General features: G+C 39.0%; 1 protein-coding gene across 1 annotated transcript in view; it reads right to left on the reverse strand.

The window, feature by feature from the left end:
- Window positions 1–1,368: 1,368 nt before the first annotated feature.
- The window catches only part of pepd (peptidase D), a 347,373-nt gene continuing 322,205 nt past the window's right edge, over window positions 1,369–26,536 (reverse strand). The window contains exons 14-15 of the mRNA XM_051931543.1: window positions 10,242–10,433; window positions 1,369–1,919 (exon numbers count right to left, since the gene is read on the reverse strand). Of these exons, the coding sequence (XP_051787503.1) occupies window positions 1,770–1,919; window positions 10,242–10,433 (342 nt within the window). The 3' untranslated portion in view covers window positions 1,369–1,769. The remainder of the gene's footprint in view (window positions 1,920–10,241; window positions 10,434–26,536) is intronic.

The raw sequence follows: 26,536 nt of genomic DNA on the forward strand, positions 1-26,536 counted from the left end.
GATCATCCAAATGCTCTCTAGCAAACTTCAGACGGGCCTGCAAATGTACTAGCTTAAGCAGGGGGACACGTCTGGCACTGCAGGATTTGAGTCCCTGGCGGCGTAGTGTGTTACTGATGGTAGCCTTTGTTACTTTGGTCCCAGCTCTCTGCAGGTCATTCACTAGGTCCCCCCGTGTGGTTCTGGGATTTTTGCTCACCGTTCTTGTGATCATTTTGACCCAACGGGGTGAGATCTTGCGTGGAGCCCCAGATCGAGGGAGATTATCAGTAGTCTTGTATGTCTTCCATTTTCTAATAATTGCTCCCACAGTTGATTTCTTCACACCAAGCTGCTTACCTATTGCAGATTCAGTCATCCCAGCCTGGTGCAGGTCTACAATTTTGTTTCTGGTGTCCTTTCACAGCTCTTTGGTCTTGGCCATAGTGGAGTTTGGAGTGTGACTGTTTGAGGTTGTAGACAGGTGTCTTTTATATTGATAACGAGTTCAAACAGGTGCCATTAATACAGGTAACGAGTGGAGGACAGAGGAGCCTCTTACAGAAGTTGTTACAGGTCTGTGAGAGCCAGAAATCTTGCTTGTTTGTAGGTGACCAAATACTTATTTTCCACCATAATTTGCAAATAAATTCTTTAAAATCAGACAATGTGATTTTCTGGATTTTTTTTTCTCATTTTGTCTCTCATAGTTGAGGTATACCTATGATGAAAATTACAGGCCTCTCTCATCTTTTTAAGTGGGAGAACTTGCACAATTGGTGGCTGACTAAATACTTTTTTGCCCCACTGTAAACCACTTCTTTCACCTTCCTGATAACTGGATTCATCACCTTTATTTTATGGAATGTCACCATCGAGTTGTCCAGAAAAATTGGATGTTTATGGGCCTCTGCCAACATGCGTTGTCTACTCACATACCTTAAGAACCAGACAATAAGAATTCGGGGCTTGATTGTGCGAGCAAGTGGTCAGAAGATTTCTTAAGACTATTTCAGTTTGCACAGTACTGCCATTTAAAACTGAAAAGCACTATGGCCAATCCTTTATTAAAAAAGTAATTATATGAATTTTTAAACAAGCCACCTTTCATTAGTCTATTTTCATCCAGTCTATAATTTGCAAATTCTTGTGGCTCAACAATCTTCTTAGTTTATTAACTTTAAGTGTGGCAATCTAATTGTGCAAAGCTCCACTTTCTCTTTTATAACTTGGGATTTAAGTGATTTAATACTGGAGATTTCTGTTCATAGTTCTGTAATATTAGATTGCATAGTGACATTCATTGTGTTCATATTCTCCATAAGGTGATCCTTTATCATCTCCCATTATAAGGAACCAGTTTTTAATTAAAATTTGGACACAGATATATTTAAAGTAATGCATGTTTATTTATTAAAATCAGTTGACATATTTTAACAGATAACTTCATTCATTTAGATATTAAATGATTATTTAGGTTTATTATAAAAGCAGAATACTATTCAGCATTTCATTAAGTTGAGTGCAGTCAAAGAAAAATAGGTAAATCAGTTAGATGATTCCTGCCAACTGCTGATTCGTGGTATTGTTTTTATTTAGTGATCAAATGACTTACTTTTCTGACACTTGGGAAAAACAGATCTATTGTAAATCACATAGATTATAAGCAAACTCTGCAAGTTTATTCATTATTGAATATTTTTTGCTTAAGCACATTTAATTTAATCTTTGGTACTCCTTTTTCCTTGTTATAAAGATAATAATAAAACTGCCCATTCATTTGGCAGAATTTAAAGTTTTTTGCTGACAAGGTGATCAAAATCCTTTGAAGCCTTGACTGCATCTGCCATGAAGGCCTCAATTTCTTCAACGGTGCGAGGAACACAGGTTAATAGTTCCATCCCAGTACTGGTAACTGCAATGTCATCCTCAATACGCACCTGCAACAGGAAAAGTAAAAAGTATTGTATTCATTAACAGATACCAATCTCAAATGAATGCTTAAAATTATTATTGTAATTGTGTGTTAATACATTAATTTAAAATTATTATTTGTCGCACTATAATGAGTGAAATGTATTATGCACCACAGCTGCTAGGTTTTACAGTCATACAACAACTGTAACATAAAGCACAGAGCATAGTTCATCACAATATTATAAGCAGCAGCGCTAAATGTCAATGTATGACATATTTCTCAACAAAAAAAAAATGCAAAAAATTATAAAGCAATATGAAAAGTATTTTTATTTAAAACTCTCACAGCTTCAAAATTTGCACCGAAGTGCATCTCTAGACTAAAATGTTTGCCCTACTCTTACAACCTACAGAAATTAAACCTCTTTGGTCTATTTAAAAGACTAGAATAATTATGGTGAGAACAGGCCATTTGGCGCAACAAGCTTGCTAATCCCATTTTACCTTACATTTTCTGTTGCTTATCCAGGTCTGGGTCATGGCAGAACAGTCTAAGCAAGACATCTCTTTTCTCCACCATCTCCATGGGAATACCAAGGTGCTCCCATGTCATCTGAGAGATATAATATCTCCAGCATGTCCAGGGTCTGTCCTGAGGCCTCCTTCTTGTTGTACATGCCCAAAACACCTCCCCAGGGAGGTGTACAGGAGGCATTCTAATCAGATACCCGAACCATCTCAAGTGGCTCCTTTTGATGCAGAAGAACAGTGTCTCTACTTTGAACTCCTCCTGAATATCTAGTTCTTTTGGTCACTAACACAGCTTGCAACTATAGGTGAGGGTAGGAACGTAGATTGACTAATAAATCAAGAGTTCTTCGTTTTGTCTTACCTCCCACTTTACTAAGATTAACTAGTATAACATCCGCATTACTACAGATGCTGCTCCTATCCAGCTGTTGATCTTGTTTCACTTGTGAACAAGATCCCAAGATACTTAAACTCTTACACTTGAGGCAGTACCTCATCCCCAATTTCAAGAGGGCACTCCACTCTTTCACAGCTGTGAACCATGACCTTAGACTAGGAGATGGTGATCATCATCCTGGCTGCTTCATACTCAGCTGCAAAGCATCCCAGTACACGTCTATGGTCACAAAACCAATAAAGCCAGCAAGACCACTTTATCAGCAAAAAGCAGAGATGTGATCCTGAGTCCAATTAACTGAACACCTTCCACTCCTTGGCAGCATCTTGAAATTCTGTCCATAAAAATTATGAACAGAATCATCAAAAAAGGGCAGCCTGGGCGGAATACTAAACCCACCGGGAACAAAACTGACTTACTGCCAGTAATATGAACCAAGCTTTTCCTCTGGTTGTACAAGGACAACAACAGCTGGCCTGGTACCCCATACACCTAAAGCACCCTGCACAGGAAACCCAGAGGGACACAGCCCAAAGCCTTTTTCAAGTCCACAAAACACATCTAGACTGGTTGATCATACTTCCATGAACCCTCCAGAATAACTGCAGGAGGAGCCAAAAGGATCTGGTGCATCAATCAATGGCTACTGAAATGGATTCAAGGAACTTGGAATGTGACCTATTCACCTTATTTCTTCAAAATAAGGTCAGCTTTTGAAAATCCCTGAGGTACCACTCTCTACCACACTTGCTGGTAAATGATTCCATGTGTCTATGATTACTTGTGTGAACCTTGCCCTTAACACTAGAATTACCAGAGCCTACGAGAAAACTTGTAGATCCGGCCCACCTTAAATCGCTTCTTAAATCCGTTCACACCTCTCCGCCAGCGTCTTTTGTCCTCTAAATGTGCTGATAAAGACAAGCTGCCAGCAGCCAATTATTCCATCCCCCCTCCGACTTAGAACATGCACGAACTTCTCCCAGCTCATGCCTTGATTGATTATCTGGGAGTGACTGAACTGGAGTTTTAGAGTGGAAATAATAGATCGTTATTTGGAACACACGCATTTCATGTGTGTTCCGTTTCTACAGTAATCTGTGTAAACACATTGTTAAAACAGAAACTTTTTCATATTTTAGTAATAAATGTTACAAAATGTAGGCATAAACTATAGAATATATAAAGCCTGAGTTCCAAAGATCAAATAAACACTTTCACAAAAGCTTCAAGGATGATACAACAGTTTCCGTGGTGTAGTGCGCCAAGATTTGCCTCTCAGAGCGCAGCAGCTTTGCCGTACCTCACAGACCTTAGTTCGATTCCCCGCTGGGGATAAAGTGTTACTTTTTTTTTTTCTTTTTAACCTCAAACAGACATAAAATTTATAAATTGGTATGCACTGTCAAGTTAATGAGATCGTTATATTTTCATGTGGGATGCTCCTTTTAAAATATTTTTTTTAACAATTGAGACTGCAATTAACATGAACAACTGTCATAACTTATTTTTAAGATCCATAACACACAGACAGACAGAGCACTGCGTAATAGAGAGACAGACAGGCAGAGATATATAAGTAAACAGGGAAGGCACATGTACTGAAAGAAAAAAAAGATCAACATGTGCGTTGTTCCTGCTGCACTGAAGAAGCTCATGCGCTCTAACATCACCCCTCCCCCCATGTGACTCTCTAAGTAACAGCACAGGTACAGACGCAAACCAAGTGTGATCAAGAGTCCCCGGTTCGCTCCCCACTCACTCCTATATTTGCGTTTTCAGTAGTAAGCTGCTCTTTTTGTTAATATTATACAGTAAACACATGCACTTGGTTTGCGTCTATACCTGTGCTGTTACTTAGAGAGTCACATGGGGGGAGGGGTGATGTTAGAGCGCGTGAGCTTATTCAGTGCAGCAGGATCAACGCACATGTTGATCTTTTTTTTCTTTCAGTACATGTGCCTTCCCTGTTTACTTATATATCTCTGCCTGTCTGTCTCTCTATTACGCAGTGCTCTGTCTGTCTGTGTGTTATGGATCTTAAAAATAACAGTTATAAGGAAAGTTGTTCATGTTAATTGCAGTCTCAATTGTTAAAAAATATTTTAAAAGGAGCATCCCACATGAAAATAACACGATCTCATTAACTGACAGTGCATACCAATTTATAAATTTTATGTCTGTTTGAGGTTAAAAAGAGAAAAAAAAAAAGTAACACTTTATCCCCAGCAGGGAATTGAACTAAGGTCTGTGAGGCACGGCAAAGCTGCTGCGCTCTGAGAGGCAAATCTTAGCGCGCTACGCCATGGAAACTGTTGTATCATCCTTGAAGCTTTTGTGAAAGTGTTTATTTGATCATATTCTATAGTTTATGCCTACATTTTGTAACATTTATTACTAAAATATGAAAAAGTTTCTGTTTTAACAATGTGTTTACACAGATTACTGTAGAAACGGAACACACATGAAATGTGTGTGTTCCAAATAATGATCTATTATCTCCACTCTAAAACTCCACTTCACTCCCAGATAATCAATCAAGGCATGAGCTGGGAAAAGTTTGTGCACGTTCCAAGTTGGTGGGGGGATGGAATAGCCGGCTGCTGGCAGCTTGTCTTTATCAGCACATTTAGAGGACAAAAGATGCTGGCGGAGAGGTGTGAACAGATTTAAGAAGTGTTTTAAGGTGGGCCGGATCTACGAGTTTTTTCATAGGCTCCGGTAATTATAGTGTTAACACATCTCAATCTGTGTTTCCATTTTCTCTTGAGTACTTCAGGTGAGGCTTCACTAGTGCATTACTTAACATAACTTGACTTGACTCCACACATTGTGCTATGTAACCTAACATCCTGTTAGCATTCTTGATCATTTCTATACACTGCAGGTATATAGAGAATGAAGAGTCCACACCTTCTTGTCCCTTTTCATTATTATGAATTCTGCTGGTCAAAAAAAAAAAAAAAACAAACAAAAAAAAAAAAACACAAAAAGAGCATGCAGGTCAAAAATACAACAAAACCCACTTTTTATAGTGCTGACCAACAATTAGGCCTCACCCCTAGCAATTTAATCCCAAACTCAAAAGGCAGACTTCCAGGACTAAACAGGCCTAAAAATGGGGCTAAAGCTTTTTAAAGCTAAATCTCTCCATAGTGAAGGAGTGAAAAACCAATAAAAACCTTTTCTTTATATTTAAAGAACTTATTCATTTTCCAAAAAAAAAGAAAGAAAAAAAGAACATAGAAAAAGCAGGGCAAGAACAAAGGAGCTAAAAATATCACAAAATAAATCCAATTAACAGTACCTTTTAAGTGAAGCAGGGTTAAAACCAGGATATCCACAAAACATACTGCAAATTGAAAAACACACAAACCAAAAACTAAACAGTCATATCTGAAGTTTCTCTCTTTAAACTGCTGGGAACAGTCCTAAGCTGCATCATCTGTTGGTCCTGTTCACACAGACACTAAACAAACAGACATGGAAGAAAAGAAACTTGGAGAAATTTGTTGGTACCTCACAACTGCCACGAAAAAAGAAAAAAAAACAAAAAACAACTGTCTCTAAAATAACTCAAAACTGGTAAAAGTAACTGGCACCCATCATTGTTTATTCCGTATCTCTCTATTATAAAAAAAAAATCTTAGGAGGGAGACAAGACTTGAAGACAATTTGACGTCCGTGAGACAACATTTAAAACAAGTTCACGAACATCTAACCTAGCAGTTGTTGGAATGCTTTTGGCAGACACACTTCATGTGCTCCCAGCTCTTAAAACAATGGCAAGTGACAAGCAGAACACGCAGCAAGCCAGCAGATGATGTAACCACTTCTCCTTAATGTGTGTTCAGCCTCCCCCCCCCTTCACAACGCGAGCAGCGTTATACGTCCTGTGAGAAAGAGATTTAAATATGCCCGGGGCCAGAAATAAAGGACAAGTATTTTTTTTTTTTGTACAAAAGTTTTAAAGTAAAAGTGAAAATAATGCATATGTAATAATTCCAATGAAAATAACAATCTCTTTAAATTGTATATCCGGTAAACCAAACCGGGGTGGGTGAGCGAAGCGAGCAGGGGGCAGAGCCCCCTAGTTTAACAAATATGCGAGAAAGACTCAAGGCTCCTCATGTTAGATGTAGCAAAGGTGCACATTATAACCAAGCCTCATCCATGTTTCACAGAATGTGTGGTGTTCTTTTCTTTGAAAACTTCATTTTTTGTCTGTGGACAAATAGTTATTGGACTTTAAAAAAAGCTCCAGTTTTTCTCATCTGTCCAAAGGACATGGACAATGGATGGAGGGATCACACACTGATGGACCTTGAAATTGAGTTCAGCTTGTATCTCTTTGTAATTGGTCCTTAGCTTTTTGTCTACCATTCTCCCTTTCCTTCTGCCCATTCTGGGGTTGATTTCCTCTTGCGACCACATCCAGGGAAGTTGGCTAAAGTCCAAAGAACCTTAAGTTATTTAACAATATTTGCAACAGCTATCACAGGAATATCAAGCATTTTGGAGATGATTTTCTAGCCATTTCCTTTAACATGCTTGTCTATATTTTTCTTTACAATTTCCTTAGACAACTATGTCCTTAGCTTTCCCTGGTCCATGTTCAGTGTGGTACACATGATTATACCAAACAGCAGAGTGACTAGTTTTCTCCATTTAAAATAGGCTCAAAAACTGTACAACTGGAGATGTGTGATTCTAATTAAAGAAAACAGTTTGAAAAAATTACTCTAATCCAACTATTTATCTTTTCTAAAAGTATCAACAAATGTGTCCAGGCCATTTTAGAATATCTTTGAGAATAAGAATATCTCTTTTCACACTTGCTTTGCATTACTTGATGACATATGACATAAGGCATGCAGATATACATGGGACAATTGCTTTTCATTTAAATAACTTTTCAGGAAGCATACAGCACTTTTTCAGTGAGTTGTAAGAGCACCAAATCTGTCAACATTTCAACCTACCAATAACAGTAATATAATGCAACACCACCACAACATTAATATACATTACAATATTAGATAAATACAACATAGGCGGAACAAAGCAAAATACAATTACCAACATAATATGAAAAGTAATATTTGAAATATAACAAAAAAATTCAATAAACCAAGAATAATCAACAACCTTCACACTTCCAACTGTTTATTCAAATCTAACAGTTTTACTTCCTATTTGTAACACTTTATATTTATTTACATTGAAATTCAATTGGCAACAAATCCATGAGTAACTTCAGATATTTTTGCAAACTGATTGAAAGATGATGTTAATTGATTAGTGCATTGTAAATCACCTGGAACTCCCAGCATTCTAGCATTAAGGCAAGCTATTTTTAACGTGTTACTGATTTAAATTGATGAGTTGGAATTTACATTACTATGCATTTTTAAACTACTGTTTGTTCTATCACATACAATTCTAAACCTAAACTGCCCTAAACTCCCTGCCCCCCATTCCCTAGTTTAAACAATCTTTGACTAACCCACACATATACCTTCCGCAACACACTGGTGCCCCTCCAGTTCAGGTGTAACCTGTCTCGTCAGAATAAGTCTCATTTGTTTCAAAAGTAGTCCCAGTGCCCCATAAATCTATATTCTTCTACTGTACACCAAGATTTGAGATTCACACATTAAGCTTTCTAATCTTCCCAGTCTTACCTGGTCTGGTATGTTGCACAGGCAGAACACGGAAGACTACCTTGTCAGTTCTGTTCCTTAGCCTGGCACCAGTCTTTAAATTTGGATTGCAGACTCACAGACTTCCACTACATATGTCATTTGTTCCAATTTGGACAATGACAACTGGATCCACCCCTACTTTTGCCAAGAGCCTATTAAGCCATGCAGAGAAGTCTCCCACCTGGTGCAGCCAGAAGATAACACACCGTGCAAGACTCTCTGTCTCTGGAGCAAAACTGCACTTCAATCCCCCTAATGAATCACTCCCTAATTAACACTACCTCTTTTCTCTTTCTGGGAATTGGTTTTGAGGTGGCCCACTGGGGCTCCTTATGCCTGTGTACAACATCAGAATCTCCAGAGACACCATCTAGATCCGCAAGGACCTGACAACAGTCTGAAACTTCAAATTAAGAGGTTGATACCCTCCAGACAGTGTACATCTTTTAAGTTGTGATCATAGGACGGAGTGGTGGCTCTGAGGCTAGGGATTTGCAATAGTAATCAGAAGGTTGCCAGTTTGAATCCCGAAAATGCCAGAAATGACTCTACTACGTTGGGTCCTTGAGCAAGGCCCTTAACCTGCAATTGCTTTGTCCTGGGTAGGACATTAATCTGCATCCAGCCCTGCAAGCAGGTCCTCCAATTTACAGGGAAATCTTGAGAATTTGTGGCAAGACTGGCACTCCAGCCACCCTAAAAAAAACCTCACACTGTTTCAGTGTGGTGCTGAGGTGTCTCCCACTGCTCTCTCCTCCCAATCCAGATGCTTTCAACCTCCTCCTTGATACCATGACCCACCTATCTCTACCTGTCTGGTCTGAAGTCTCCTCCAGCGCCATGCCAAGGGTGCACACTATTTCTCTAAAAGACACCTACCTGGGTACCAAACTAGTTTTCTAAGGTCTAGCATAGATTTTGCAAACCATTGCACTAGGCTATCTTGTGATTCTGAAGTCTGTAAATATTTTGAATTTTATGAAAACTGCATAGAATCACTCATCCTGGTTGGTCTTCGCTTTCCATGTGGTTGCAGAACTGCTAATCTCTTTGTGTCATAATTGAATGCTACCTCCATGACACCTTGACCCTATTAGTGTCTGGGTATGCTTGCCTAGTCATTTGATTATGCAGGATAACCATTTTGATAGTTGGCAGGCAGAGAACAAGCAACAGTAGGAGAAAAATATCAAATTAAAGAAGCATTTACTGCAAATTGTTAAATGTTGATGTTGTCAGATTATTTTAGAGTGTGATTATCTCTGTTACCAAATCCTTCAAAGGTTTGATGATGGTAGTAACATAGTACAAGTAGATACCTCAGTTGTCTATGTCTGCTTCTTCTTTATAACATGAATACGAATTTTTCAGAACTGGTTGTAAGGATAGTTAAAATGAGATGCTCCTGCCAGCAGCAAGAAACAAAAAAAAAGTTCAAAAAATGTTTAAAGCACCCCTAATCTATAGCAAAATGACTAACCCACACAATTAATCCACCTGCAGGTTTCTGGACTATGCGAAGAACCCATATGCAAAAATATTAAGAACATACTAACTATAAACAACTATTGAGGCTGAAATGGAATCCAAGTTCTTAAGTGGCAATATTGTGTTACTATGGTATGTTGATTTTGAAAAGTTATGATTTTTTGTTTAGAAGTGTTAAAAGGCAAATATGTATCATATTTTGGGTGACTAATGAAATGACTTACTCCTCCAAATCCCCGGAAACGTTGTAGAACTTCATTTTTAATAAAACAGCTCTGAGTGGGGTCAGCTAGAGCTTTGTCCAAAACATGGTCAATAAAATAAATGCCAGGCTCAATTGTCAACACCATTCTTTCTTGAAGTAAACGAGCAGTACGGAGATTCTTAAGACCTGGCAAGTTGATTCGTTCCACTCCCTGCAGGGAAGAAAGTTAAACAAAGGTCTAAATACAGTATATTTAACATAACTAACAAAACAGGACATAAATCACATAAAAAGGTGAGTCAACACAAATGCGTAAATGGAAATAAAAACTTGATCGAGGAAAAATGGCTTAATCCTTGATTTAAACATGTCAAAAGTCTACAACTGTGTGATGTTTATGGGAGTGAATTCCAACAGTTAGGTGCAAAACAACTAAACACTTGAGCCCAAAGGTTATATGCTTGAACAGCAAGCTCTGTTTGACACCACAGTTTATCAAAATATATAAACAAAATGGAATTTACCACATAATAACTTCAAGGATATATATATATTTAATTTTATTAAATCAAAAAACATTCAATACATGCAAGTCAAGTTTAACAAAACTGATTTGAAACAAATCAACCCCCACCCATAAAAAAGAAAGACAGGTCAGCAGGGTAGCACTTTAAGAATAGTAAAAATATGTAAATAAAAAAATAAATAAAAATAGATAGAATAGAAAAAGAGGGGAGAGAATTCACTTTCTCAATTTAAATGCTTATTCTGAAATGTTATTTATCAGATCCTGCCAGGTTTTGAAAAAGTTTTGTACAGATCCTTTAAGTGAGAATTTGTTTTGTTTCCAATTTTAGATAATATATAACATCAGTTACCCGCTGATTTAAAAAAAGGTGAGTTAGGATTCTTCTAGTTGAGCAAGGTAAGTCTACGTGCCAATAGTGTAGTAAAGGCAATTACAATTTGTTTGTCCTTCTCCACTTTAAGCCCATCTGGAAGTACACCAAATACAGCTGTTAGTGGATTAGGAAGGATTGTGACACCCAGGCTGTCTGAGAGGAATTTAAAAATGTTTGTCCAAAATGATGTTAATTTGGTGCACACCCAAAACATATGTTCCAGTGAGGCTGGAACTTGACTGCAACGTTTGCAGGTTGGATCTTGCCTGGGAAACATTTTGGACAATTTTAAACGCGAGAGATGTGCTTGATATATAATTTTAAATTGAATAATTGTATGCTTTACGCATATGGAGCTTGAGTGAATTCTGCGCATGACTGCCTTCCATTCCTTTTCTGAGATATTGAGTGAGTGATTCTTTTCCCACTGTACTCTGGGATCTTTGAAAGGGAGGGACTTTAAAATGTTTTTATATATTACAGAAATGCTGTTAGAGTCCTCAAGACTGATCAAAATTTCTTCTGGTATAGAGGTAGGTGGGAGGTGACGGAAATTGGGCAGGTTTTGTTTAACAAAATTTCTAACTTGAAGGTTGTGAAAGAAATGTGTTGCTGGAAATTTAAATTTGGAGTGTAATTGTTCGTAGGATGCCGATTTAATCCCAAATGTTTTCCAGACATTAAAATTGCATACGTCTGAGAGGGTGGAAAAAGGTGGTTCTCATGCAGAGGTGCCACCAATAAAAGCTTCCCTATCTTAAAATACTTCCTACATTGGTTCCATATTCTGAGTGAAGCACTATTGAATTGTTAGTATATTGGTGATGACTTGTATTTATTGGGGTACAAAGCAAGGAATAATAAAGAAGTACTGCAAGATTTTATTTCTATTGCAAACCAAGCCTGTGTATGCTCACCTATTTGTGTAAATGTCCAGGTTTTCATAGCTTGTACATTCGCCGCCCAGTAATAAAATTGAAAGTTAGGTAGAGCCATGCCACGTTCTTCCTTAGGTCTTTGTAGGGTTGCCTTTTGGATACGTGGATGTTTTGAATTTCAAATAAATGTGGTTATGGTTTAATCTAATTTCTTAAAAAATGATTTATTGAGGTATACTGGAATGTTTTGAAATATAAAGAGAAGCTTAGGAAGGATATTAATCTTGACGACAGACAGACAGACAGACAGACAGACAGACAGACAGACAGATAGATAGATAGATAGATAGATAGATAGATAGATAGATAGATAGATAGATAGATAGATAGATAGATAAACTTTATTAATCCCAAGGGGAAATTCACAATATTAATTCTTCCAGCTAAAGTGAGATGATGGGAAGACCATCTATGTAAGTCCTGCTTAATTTTTTCCATGCAGACAACTAAATTTTGTTGATAAAGAGCTTTATGTTTACTTGTGATATTTACCCCTAGGCCCAATCTAACATTGTTTGCTTGAAAATGCACTGGAAAGAGCACACTTTTGTTCAAATTCTGAGACCAGAAATCTTCTAAAATTCTGCAGGTGCTGTTAGGACTGCAGGCATTGTATTTTGTGAATCAGATATATACAGTACCATATCATCTGCATATAGAGAAATTTTCTGTATAAGTCCTTCTCTGATAATCCCCTTTATACAATAAAATGTATTTTTGTATAGCCCAAAATCACACAAGAAGTGCCACAATGGTCTTTAACAGGCCCTGCCTCTTGACAGCCCCCCAGCCTTGACTCTCTAAGAAGACAAGGAAAAACTCCCAAAAAAAACCCTTGTAGGGGAAAAAAAAATGGAAGAAACCTTGGAAAAGGCAGTTCAAAGAGAGACCCCTTCCCAGGTAGGTTTGGGCATGCAGTGGGTGTCAAAAAGAAGGGGGTCAATACAACACTACACACAGAACACAAGTAATCCTCAATACAGTATAAAAATAAAAAATATTACAAATACGGAGCAGAATTTAACAGTAGATGATATCACGCATAGTTTCTTAAGTGAAAGTATGCAGATTTTCAAGTGGCTTTTATCTATAGTGAAACACAGTTCTGAATCAAACACCACACACAGATTACACACGCAAGAAGACATTTTTAACATAGTTATACTACAGAATGCTCAGGACAATGTACAGTAGGTGGCAAATTGGCCTAGGTTACCAGGACTGTGTCTGATTTTGTCATTTAAATTTGAATTATAACTGACCAAAGACCCCACCAGAGGTTTATTTACCCCAGTGATGTTGCAAACTGGAGTTTTGTCTTCCCCTCCTCAATTGTCAGTTGGCCATGGATTGATGATAAATATTGATAGACATATATTGTTAGGATCCTGTTTTGTTGTAGTAGGGTCTTAAGAGTGACCCTATTCTCCCTTCCAGACTCTTGCAATTGCAATTCCTCAGCAAGGATTGGACTAATGACAACCCCCATCCAACTCCAATAGAGACAAGCCTTCCAACTTTTTAAGCTTAGCATAGTTACCCTTTGAAGTAAAGGGATTGCTTCAACTTCTGTTACGGTAACAGCATATACGCTATAGTAGGGAGCAGGTTGAGGAGACCCTGGAGAGGTGGAGATATACTCTAGAGAAAAGAGGAACGAAGGTCAGTAGGAACAAGACAGAATACATGTGTGTAAATGAGAGGGAGGTCAGTGGAATGGCGAGGATGCAAGGAGTAGAGTTGGTGAAGGTGGATGAGTTTAAATACTTGGGATCAACAGTACAGAGTAATGGGGATTGTGGAAGAGAGGTGAAAGAGAGTGCAAATATGGTGGAGAATGAATGAATGAATGAGTGGAGAAGTGTGTCAGGAATAATTTGTGACAGACGGATATCAGCAGGAGTGAAAGGGAAGGTCTACAGGATGGTAGTCAGACCAGCTATGTTATATGACATAGTAGACAGAGCTGGAGGTAGCAGAGTTAAAGATGCTAAGATTTGCACTTTGTGCGACGAGGATGGATAGGATTAGATAGATAGATAGATAGATAGATAGATAGATAGATAGATAGATAGATAGATAGATACTTTATTAATCCCGATGGGAAATTCACATTCTTCAGCAGCAGCATACTGATACAATAAATAATATTAAATTAAAGAATGATAATAATACAGGTGAAAAAAAAAACAGACAATAACTATGTATAATGTTAAATATTAACGTTTACCCCCCCCGGTGGAATTAAAGAGTCGCATAGTTTGGGGGAGGAACGATCTCCTCAATCTGTCTGTGGAGCAGGACAGTGACAGCAGTCTGTCGCTGAAGCTGCTCTTCTGTCTGGAGATGACATTATTTAGTGGATGCAGTGGATTCTCCATAATTGATAGGAGCCTGCTGAGCGCCCTTCGCTCTGCCACAGATGTTAAACTGTCCAGCTCCATGCCAACAATAGAGCCTGCCTTCCTCACCAGTTTGTCCAGGCGTGAGGCGTCTTTCCTCTTAATGCTGCCTCCCCAGCACACCACTGCGTAGAAGAGGGCGCTCGCCACAACTGTTTGATAGAACATCTGCAGCATCTTATTGCAGATGTTGAAGGAAGCCAGCCTTCTAAGGAAGTATAACCGGCTTTGTCCTTTCTTGCACAGCGCATCAGTATTGGCAGTCCAGTCTAATTTATCATCCAGCTGCACTCCCAGATATTTATAGGTCTGCACCATCTGCACACAGTCACCTTTGATGATCACTGGGTCTATGAGGGGTCTGGGCCTCCTAAAATCCACCACCAGCTCCTTGGTTTTGCTGGTGTTCAGGTGTAGGTGGTTTGAGTCGGACCATTTAACAAAGTCATTGATTAGGTCCCTATACTCCTCCTCCAGCCCATTCCTGATACAGCCCACGATAGCAGTGTCATCAGCGAACTTTTGCACATGGCAGGACTCCGAGTTGTATTGGAAGTCCGATGTATATAGGCTGAACAGGACCGGAGAAAGTACAGTCCCTTGTGGCGCTCCTGTGTTGCTGACCACAATGTCAGACGTGCAGTTCCCAAGACGCACATACTGAGGTCTGTCTTTAAGATAGTCCACGATCCATGCCACTAGGTATGAATCTAATCCCATCTCTGTCAGCTTGTCCCTAAGGAGCAGAGGTTGGATTGTGTTGAAGGCGCTAGAGAAGTCTAGAAACATAATTCTTACAGCACCACTGCCTCTGTCCAAGTGAGAAAGGGATGGGTGTAGCATATAGATGATGGCATCTTCCGCTCCCACCTTCTCCTGATATGCAAACTGCAGAGGGTCAAGGGCGTGTTGAACCTGTGGCCTAAGGTGGTGAAGCAGCAGCCTCTCCATGGTCTTCATCACATGTGATGTCAGAGCAACAGGCCGAAAGTCATTCAGCTCACTAGGACGTGATACCTTTGGGACTGGGGTGGTACAAGATGTTTTCCAAAGCCTCGGGACTCTCCCCTGTTCCAGGCTTAGGTTGAAGATGCGCTGTAGAGGACCCCCCAGCTCCGATGCACAGACATGAGTACATTAGAGGGTCAGCTCAAGTTGGATGGCTGGGATAAAAAGTTATAGGCGCGAGATTGTGTTGGTTTGGACATGTGCAGAGGAGAGATGCTGGGTATATTGGGAAAAGGATGCTAAGGACAGAGCTGCCAGGGAAAAGGAAAAGAGGAAGGCCTAAGAGAAGGATTATGGATGTGCTGAGAGAGGACATGCAGGTGATGGGTGTAGCAGAACAAGATGCAGAGGACAGAAAGATATGGAAGAAGATGATCCACTGTGGCAACCCCTAACGGGAGCAGCAGAAAGAAGAAGAAGATGGATTAATATAATTTATGGTGCAAAAAAAGTGCAAGAGTGGTTTTATTTAAAAATAGTCAAAACAAAGTGTTCAAGTAAATAGTGCAGTGCTTCAAATAAATGAATAATCCAATAAAAACCAAGTGAAAAATGTGGAGGTTAAAATACTTCCAATAAAAACGAGGTTAAAATATAGCTGGCTGGAAGCAGTCCTTTTAAAAACAAAGCCTACTACATTCTTCTACTAGTGACTCCCCTGCTTCTTCCATCCAGGTTATGCACCAGGGGAGTCACCCTACCTGTAGCTGACCTTCTCTGCCTTCTGGTCTGGTGGCTTCCTGATCCCTGGTTTCATTCTGCTATCCCCAGACTGAGACTTTGGTTCCCCAGCGACCAGGCCGCTCATGCTGGGGCATCCACCTCCCAAGCCTCCTGACTCCCACGGCGAGCCATCCTCCTTCCAATCACTCCTGCTTCTCACTAAACGCTCAGCAGGAGCGACCACTACCGACTGCCCCGGGTGCTGGCCAAACACCCCACTAGGGCTCACTACTCAGCTGCCTTCTTCTTTTGACGGCGAGCGTGCCTTCGCTTGGTCATGCACCGGCTTTGTCCTTCCTGCCACTTTCTTCTCCTTTAAACTCCGTTCACTTTTTTTCCTTTTCCCCTCCACACTCGCGCTCCTACTATTTATAATGGGGATGTGGCTCAGGTGTGGCGATTAGCAGGTTCCGGCATCAATTACAGATACGGACGACTACTCACCTGTGGACTTAAGCGAGGACTGTCCACATCACAAAGTGCCCGGGAACTACTCTGGTTACATTACCACGCCCCCTCTATAAGCCACGAGTGCGGCGATTATCTGTTTAAAATTGGGCTTTTTAATCTGAGCTGTGGACTCGCTATACCGCACTGAATGCTGCACCTGCCTCTTTAAAATTGCCTAAGAAACATGCTACCAGGCACCCAGCTCCTTTGGCTACACAGCTTAGCTTTGTCCACGCCTTAAACTTTTGTATCATTGGCAGCAGCGAATATGGCATGCTAAGGTACTATGGATACTATACAAGAGTAATGAATACCAACAATCATTTTAAACTGCATCATAAAAAATATTAACATTAAATAGCTTCTTGAAGGAATGCAGCTTGTTTCTATAAGCATTTCATGGATTCTTTGAAGTTTTTATGTGCTGTTTTCACCTTGCATAACACTTAAACACTCTGGTAAAAGCCTTTATGATTCTGTTATGACACAAAAGTGGCATTTAAATATTATTAGATTGTGTAAAATATCATAACTAAATATTCCAATAATATACCCTTTAAAATTAATAGAATTTAATTAACAGAGTTTATACAAAACAGAATCACATACCATCTATTTATCAATTTCTTAAAAATAAAATCACAGGCATACTGAATGAGTTTGAAATAATGATTAAGCTCTCAAGGGGTGGAAATAAAAGAAAACTAGGCTATATGATTAGCAAACAAGTCCTAATGAGGTCTCTGGGTGCTTGAAGCTACAGTATGTGTCTCCTTGACAACCTTATCTTAAGGTTCAGAGAATATTCAACAGAAATGTCAAAATTCATTGCCACCAATCATCTTTCATGTAACCTGATTTTTTTTTTACTGTCAACATGCTGTTTGCATTTATTTCTCTGATGAAGAACATCCTCTAAAAAAAGCACTTCATTTACTGTAATACTGCATTAAGCAGCATTACTTTCAGTACCTAACAAAACTTCTTTATACAGTGCATCAGGAAAGTATTCACAGCGCATCACTTTTTCCACATTTTGTTATGTTACAGCCTTATTCCAAAATTGATTAAATTCATTTTTTTCCTCAGAATTCTACACACAACACCCCATAATGACAACGTGAAAAAATTTTACTTGAGGTTATTGCAAATTTATTAAAAATAAAAAAACTGAGAAATCACATGTACATAAGTATTCACAGCCTTTGCTCAATACTTTGTCGATGCACCTTTGGCAGCAATTACAGCCTCAAGTCTTGTTGAATATGATGCCACAAGCTTGGCACAAGCTCCATCAGGTTGGATGGGAAGCGTTAGTGCACAGCCATTTTATGATCTCTCCAGAGATGTTCAATCAGATTCAAGTCTGGGCTCTGGCTGGGCCATTCAAGGACATTCACAGAGTTGTCCTGAAGCCACTCCTTTGATATCTTGGCTGTGTGCTTAGGGTCGTTGTCCTGCTGAAAGATGAACCGTCGCCCCAGTCTGAGGTCAAGATCGCTTTGGAGCAGGTTTTCATCCAGGATGTCTCTGTACATTGCTGCAGTCATCTTTCTCTTTATCCTGACTAGTCTCCCAGTTCCTGCCGCTGAAAAACACCCCCACAGCATGATGGGATGGTGCCAGGTTTCCTCCAAACATGACGCCTGGCATTCACACCAAAGACTTCAATCTTTGTCTCATCAGACCAGAGAATTTTCTTTCTCATGGTCTGAGAGTCCTTCAGGTGCCTTCTGGCAAACTCCAGGCGGGCTGCCATGTGCCTTTTACTAAGGAGTGGCTTCCGTCTGGCCACTCTACCATACAGGCCTGATTGGTGGATTGCTGCAGAGATGGTTGTCCTTCTGGAAGTTTCTCCTCTCTCCACAGAGGACCTCTGGAGCTCTGACAGAGTGACCATCGGGTTCTTGGTTACCTCCCTGACTAAGGCCCTTCTCCCCCGATCGTTCAGTTTAGATGGCCGGCCAGCACTAGGAAGAGTCCTGGTGGTTTCGAACTTCTTCCACTTACGGATGATGGAGGCCACTGTGCTCATTGGGACCTTCAAAGCAGCAGAAATTTTTCTGTAACCTTCCCCAGATATGTGCCTCGAGACAATCCTGTCTCGGAGGTCTACAGACAATTCCTTTGACTTCATGCTTGGTTTGTGCTCTGACATGAACTGTCAACTATGGGACCTTATATAGACAGGTGTGTGCCTTTCCAAATCATGTCCAATCATCTGAATTTACCACAGGTGGACTCCAATTAAGCTGCAGAAACATCTCAAGGATGATCAGGGGAAACAGGATGCATTTGAGCTCAATTTCGAGCTTCACGGCAAAGGCTGTGAATACTTATGTACATGTGCTTTCTCAATTTTTTAATTTTTAATAAATTTGCAAAAATCTCAAGTAAACTTTTTTCATGTTGTCACTATGGGGTGTTGTGTGTAGAATTCTGACAAAAAAAAATGAATTTAATCCATTTTGGAATAAGGCTGTAACATAACAAAATGTGGAAAAAGTGATGTGCTGTGAATACTTTCCAGATGCACTGTATATCCATCCATCCATCCTTTTCCACTGATCCGAGTTCAGGTCGCGGGGGCAGCAGCTTGAGCAGAGATGCCCAGACTTCCCTCTCCCCAGCCACTTCTTCTGGCTCTTCCGGGAGAATCCCAAGGCGTTCCCAGGCCAGCCGAGGGACATACTCCCTCCAGCGTGTCCTGGGTCTTTCCCGGGGCCATAATATATATATATATATATATATATATATATATATATATATATATATATATGACATTGGGTGTAAATTTATGGTACTTGTAAAAGTTTGCTTTTATTCATTTTTATTCTCTCAGTCATGATTATGCCAATGTGATCTGACCATAAATAACAACGACAGCATAAATTTACACCCGATCTCACGCTATTCGTTTTCAAATAATATTGCATTAGTGCGATGATGTGTTCTGATTGGTACTATCCAGGTCATAAAATGATTTCTTCAAAATGCCACACATATTTGTCTCTTTCTTTTTTTTCTCCATGCTGCGTTGACATCAAGCACCAGAAGGTATGAGCTTTTTCAGTGCAAGCAGGAGCACTCAGGTGGCTGGTTACTTGTGCTATAACACGCTTGACCTGGCGGCAAGCAATGCACATGTACTGTGCAAAGCATGTACGGGGTTCACGGAGAAAAGAAGAGTGTTCATGGCTCACCTTGCAGAGGAACTTCGTTGTCGCTTCTTACAAGAAAACGTGATGGAAAAAGAAAAGGAGGATGCAACATCGACAAGCTTCTGTTCCAAGACAGCTGTTCTCCCAGGAAAGCAAACTGAGTCAGCGTCAGGTGCCCCTTCAATGTAATAGGAACCACAGTATAGAGAGAAGTGTGTACATTGCAACAGGTACACATGTCGTAAATGTAGAAAGGATGGCCTTGGGTGTGTGGCAACTGTTAACATTTGAATTTGATGATTGCATATAGCGTGGAACTGACCTCTCTGTACTATTCTTTCCTTTGCATGTCCTGGAGTACAAAAGAAACAGCACCATGCACCAAAATGTGGAGACTGGGCAAGATCAGAAAAAAAAAAAAAACACATGGTCACTGATTACAACTGCAAGATGGTACGCAAATGAATATGAATAATATGAATAACGTTGCATCCGTGCCACAATGTTTTCCGAAATGTAGTAAACAGGTCATAAAATTAATCATTTCAAAAACCATATATACCGATGTCTCTGTTTTTTGTCAGTGCGGCTTTGACATCATGGACCATAAGGTGCATACTAATAACAACAACAACATTTATTTATATAGCACATTTTCATACAAAAAGTAGCTCAAAGTGCTTTACATAATGAAGAAAAATAAAAAACAAAAAAAGAAATTAAAATAAGACAACATTAATTAACATAGAAAAGGAGTAAGGTTAGATGGCCAGGGTGGACAGAAAAAACAAAAAAAAAACCTCCAGAAAGCTGGAGAAAAAAAAATAAAATCTGTAGGGGTTCCAGGCCACGAGACCGCCCAGTCCCCTCTGGGCATTCTACCTAACATAAATGAAATAGTCCTCTTTGTAGTTAGGGTTCTCACGGAGTCACTTGATGCTGATGGTCATACAGACTTCCGGCTTTTAATCCAAAAAAACTGAATAAAAAAAAAATCAAGTGACAATGAGATACGAAGGCAGATTCGCCAGCATTTGTGTGTCAGTTTTTATCCATCCAGATCAGAGAATTTTCAATTCCCTGGTTGGCGTCGCTGGTGGTAAGGGGGGGGGGGGGGGGGGGGGGGGGGGGGTATGGGAAGGGGGGGCGGTGTTTTATTCTCTCAGTCACAATCACTATACAAGTGAAAAAAAATGCTAACTTTTATAAGTAAATTCACAGCAGCTGTTACAGACACAAATCAAATGTATGTGTTTATTGCATAATATTAACAATAAGAGCAGCTCACTACTCAAAACGGTAAATATACAATGCATTTAGGATCGAATCGAGAGGCTCTTGATTACAAGTCAGCAATTCTTACTGCTGCACCACAGAAACTGCTGTATCATCCTTATACCTTTTCTGAAAGTGTTTATTTGATCTTTGCACTTCAGGCTTCACACATTATATAGTTTTGTCTACATTTTGTCATTTATTATTAAAATATGAAAAACATTTCTGCTTTAACTATGTGTTTGCACAGCTTAATGTAGAAATGGAACACACATGAAATGCATGTGTTCCAAATAACAATCTATTATTTCCATTCTAAAACTGCAGCACTTCACTCCCAAATAATGAAGGCTGGAACTGGGAGAACTTTGTGCCCATTCTGTGGCGGTGGGGGGATGGAATAGTAGGCTGCTTGCTGCTGGTCTTGATCGGCACATTTACAAGACAAAAGACACTGATGGAGAGGTGGAAAGGGATTTAAGGTAGGCCGGATTTATGAGTTTTTTCGTAGGTAATTCTAGTGTTAAGGTAACTGTACATGTATAAGAATAATGAATCACTTTTCCAGAAATTAATGTAAGAGAAGATAGATAGATAGATAGATAGATAGATAGATAGATAGATAGATACTTTATTTGTCCCCAAGGGAAAATTAAAACCATGTAAGTATCCCTCTATAAGAATAAAGTGAACAAATATGCACTCAGGATTTATGTTACAGTAAACACAACTTTGTATCTTACTAGGTAAGCAGCCAGGGCATGCAAAATTATCATGTTTTCTCTGTGATTGGTACAGCAGAGCTAAGAATTTACAGTTGTGCTTGAAAGTTTGTGAACCCTTTAGAATTTGCTATATTTCTGCATAAATATGACCTAAAACATCATCAGATTTTCACTCAAGTCCTAAAAGTAGATAAAGAGAAACAAATGAGACAAAAATATTATACTTGGTCATTTATTTATTGAGGAAAATGATCGAATATTACGTATTTGTGAGTGGCAAAAGTATGTGAATCTCTAGGATTAGCAGTTAGTTTGAAGGTGAAATTAGAGTCAGGTGTTTTCAATCAATGGGATGACAATCAGGTGTGAGTGGGCACCCTGTGTTATTTAAAGAACAGGGATCTATCAAAGTCTGCTCTTCACAACACATGTTTGTGGAAGTATATCATGGCACGAACAAAGGAGATTTCTGAGGACCTCAGAAAAAGAGTTGTTGATGCTCATCAGGCTGGAAAAGGTTACAAACCATCTGTAAAGAGTTTGGACTCCACCAATCCACAGTAAGACAAATTATGTACAAATGGAGGAAATTCAAGACCATTGTACCCTCCCCAGGAGTGATCGACCAACAAAGATCACTCCAACAGCAAGGTGTGTAATAGTCAGCTAGGTCACAAAGGACCCCAGGGTAACTTCTAAGCAACTGAAGGCCTCTCTCACATTGGCTAATGTTCATGTTCATGAGTCCATCATCAGGAGAACACTGAACAACAAACAATGGTGTGCATGGCAGGGTTGCAAGGAGAAAGCCATTGCTCTCCAAAAAAAACATTGCTGCTCGTCTGCAGTTTGCTAAAGATCATGTGGACAAACCAGAAGGCTATTGGAAGAATGTTTTGTGGACGGATGAGACCAAAATAGAACTTTTTGGTTTAAATAAAAAGCGTTATGTTTGGAGAAAGGAAAACACCGCATTCCAGCATAAGAACCTTATCCCATCTGTGAAACATGGTGGTGGTAGTATCATGGTTTGGGCCTGTTTTGCTGCATCTAGGCCTGGACGGCTTGCCTTTATTGATGGAACAATGAATTCTGAATTATATCAGAGAATTCTAAAGGAAAATGTCAGGACATCTGTCCATGAACTGAATCTCAAGAGAAGGTGGGTCATGCAGCAAGACAACGACTCTAAGCACACAAGTCGTTCTACCAAAGAATGGTTAAAGAAGGATAAAGTTAATGTTATTGAATGGCCAATTCAAAGTCCTGACCTTAATCCAAATGAAATGTTCTGGAAGGATCTGAAGCAAGCAGTTAATGTGAGGAAACCCACCAACATCCCAGAGTTGAAGCTGTTCTGTACGGAGGAATGGGCTAAAATTCCTCCAAGCTGGTGTACAGGACTGATCAACAGTTACCGGAAACGTTTAGTTGCAGTTATTGCTGCCAAGGGGGGTCACACCAGATACTGAAAGCAAAGGTTCACAAACATTGCCACTCACAAAAATGTAATATTCGATCATTTTCCTTAATAAATAAATCACTAAGTATAATATTTTTGCCTCATTTGTTTAAGTAGTTTCTTTTTATCTACTTTTACGACTTGAGTGAAAATCTGATGATGTTTTAGGTCATATTTATGCAGAAATATAGAAAATTCTAAAGGGTTCACAAACTTTCAAGCACAACTGTATAAATACGCACTCTCTTCTAATTCTTCCATTTGCGATATATTCTAACAACTAGCAAAATACCCGCACTTCGCAGCGGAGAAGTAGTGTGTTAAAGAGGTTATGTAAACATATATATACATATACATATTTACATATACATATATATACATATATATATACATATATATATATATATATATATACATATATATATATATATATATATACACATATATATATATATATATATATATATATATATATATATATATATATATACATATATATATACACACACACATATCAACATATATATACACATACATATACACACATACATACATAGTGCGTTGTAACACGGGCTATGATTGTTACATGGGAGGGAGACGACAAATCACAGCTTCCCGCTTTCTAATCGGGCCTGTGATTGGTGCTTTGACGGATGCCCAGATCCCACAGAATTTCCCCTTAGGAGAGGTGTTAGGCAAGTGTAATTGAATAGCGGTGCTGCAAGTTTAGCTTTACACCTGTTTTTAAGGCTTATGGACTGAAAGGGGCTTTCATGAAAAAAGTTAGGGCTTTGCTACAGGATACACCCTCCGCAAGTAAAGGAAGTAAAAATAAAGGTATATATTTCTGTTTTATTTAAACCTTTTAAGTTTGTATGCGGGCGGCATGGTGGCGCAGTGAAAGGTGCCAGTTAGGAGACCCGGGTTCGCTTCCCTGCGTGGAGTTTGAATGTTCTCCCCGTGTCTGTCTGGGTTTCCTCCGGGTACTCTGGTTTCCTCCCACAGTCCAAAGACATGCAGGTTAGGTGCATTTGCGATTCTAAATTGTCCGTGGTGTGTGGGTGTGTGCGCCCGGGGTTTGTTTCCTGCCTTGTGCCCTGTGTTGGCAGGGATTGGCTCCTGTATTTAGGATATAGCGGGTTGGATAATGGATGGATGGACATTTGTATGCATAGCCCCATTTGCCCGTTTTCATTTTTTTTCTTTCTTCAGTAATATTTCAGCAAACCCGGAGCTTGTCAGTTCAAATCCTGGTACTGACACCACTGTGTGACCCTGAGGAAGTCACTTCACCTGCCTGTGCTGCAAAAAACAAAAGTAATGTAACAAATTGTACCTCAGATGTTGCAAGTTGCTGGAATAAAGGCATAAGTCAAATAGATAAATATGTATTATACACATAGGAACTATTCATTTATTTTCAGTTAAGTCATCTGCAGGAAACCTTTATAAATGAGGGTTTCTCCTTTTTAGATAGTACAAACTGTTTCTTCTTCATTGAGGTTTTCTCTTGGAGAGCTTTTTTCATTTCATTGAAAATTAAAGCAGCAGCTGCCAAAATATGTAGCTTTCTTATTAATTTTTCAACATTGTGTAAAATAATTTTATAAAGTAACATAAAAGGTTTAAATACTGGTTATCCTTTTACACTAAAATATTACTAAAGAGATACAAAAAAAGTAAAATGCATATGTTGTTTTTCTTTAAGGAGATTAAATATTACTGAAGAAAGAAAAAAAAAAAAAAACTAAAACAGTCAAATGGGGCTATGCATACGAACTTAAAAGGTTTAAATAAAACAGAAATATATACCTTTTATTTTTACTTCCTTAACTTGTGGAGGGTGTATCCTGTAGCAAAGCCCTAACTTTTTTCGTGAAAGCCCGTTTCAGTCAATAAGTCTTAAAAACAGGTGTAAAGATATTGACAATAAGCTACGCAAACCCACCAAGACATGGAATCGTTTAAATCAAGGCGCGAGTCGAAAAACACCATCCCATACTATTAGTTAACGATTAACACATTTCTATATGTATTGTAAGCATACAATACAACTGATAATATGTTGCGCTTATTTATCTGGTGTACCGACATTTTTGCGCGTTTAACGGCTGAAATCTAACGTGATTTGTGCCCTTCAGAATGAAAACAGTTTGCATTTACCTTTTTAATAAAAGGCAAGCTTTTAAACCTGAGAAATCACCCAGTAAATGCACACGTTTAATTGCACGTGTTAATATGTATGCTTACACAGTATTAAAAGACACTCAACAATTAACGTCATTTACCTTTGTTCCTGCGTTTGATAAAAGGCGAGCGAGCTTTTAAGCCTGAGAAATCACCCCGTAAATGCACACGTTTAATTGCACATGTGTTAATATGTATGCTTACACAGTATTAAAAGACACTCAACAATTAACGTCATTTACCTTCGTTCCCGCGTTTGACTCGTGCTGTAAATCTCTTCCTTGTTTTCAGTTCACGTGATTACGTAGGAGGCGTGATGACGCGATACGTGACTCCGCCTCCTCCATTAGAGTATACGGACAAAAAAATGGTTCCAGTTATGACCATTATGCATAGAATTTCGAAATGAAACCTGCCTAACTTTTGTAAGTAAGCTGTAAGGAATGACACTGCCAAATTTCAGCCTTCTACCTACACGGGAAGTTGGAGAATTAGTGATGAGTGAGTGAGTGAGTCAGTCATTCAGTGAGGGCTTTGCCTTTTATTAGTATAGATGCTAAAGCAGCTATGGTAGTTGAAATAGTTTGGCCATTCCATGCACAATTATATTGTTACAGAATGATTACAATTGAGTGAATTAAATTTGTAAACAATATGCAATTAATTTCGGTGTATTTGATTAAACCTGAATCATAGACATGAATCTAAAAAAGAAAAGCATACCACAGAAACAACAGCACTGCTTTGACACTGGGTGCCACCAGTTAGCAAAACCTAGCAGAAACTTAACATATGCAAGGGAGGCTGCTGTGAAAATGTATGTGGATTTATGCCTAGTTTTTATACATCTCAAAGTGAGCGTGGGAGTGGGTATACGCAAATTTTTGTATATAGGAATATAGCAGATAAGGTGAAGGACAACCTAAGATTCTTTAACTATTTTAGTAGTAAAAGAACAGTTAAGGAGGAGGTGAAGTGCATCAGGAATAATAAAGGGGAATTAAAAATACAGTGAAATAGCAGATGAACTAAATAAGCATTTTTCTGTGGTCTTTACAAGTAAGTAAGTCACTACAGGCTT

This window comes from Erpetoichthys calabaricus, chromosome 9, assembly GCF_900747795.2.
Source record: "Erpetoichthys calabaricus chromosome 9, fErpCal1.3, whole genome shotgun sequence".
Classification (NCBI taxonomy): domain Eukaryota; kingdom Metazoa; phylum Chordata; class Cladistia; order Polypteriformes; family Polypteridae; genus Erpetoichthys; species Erpetoichthys calabaricus.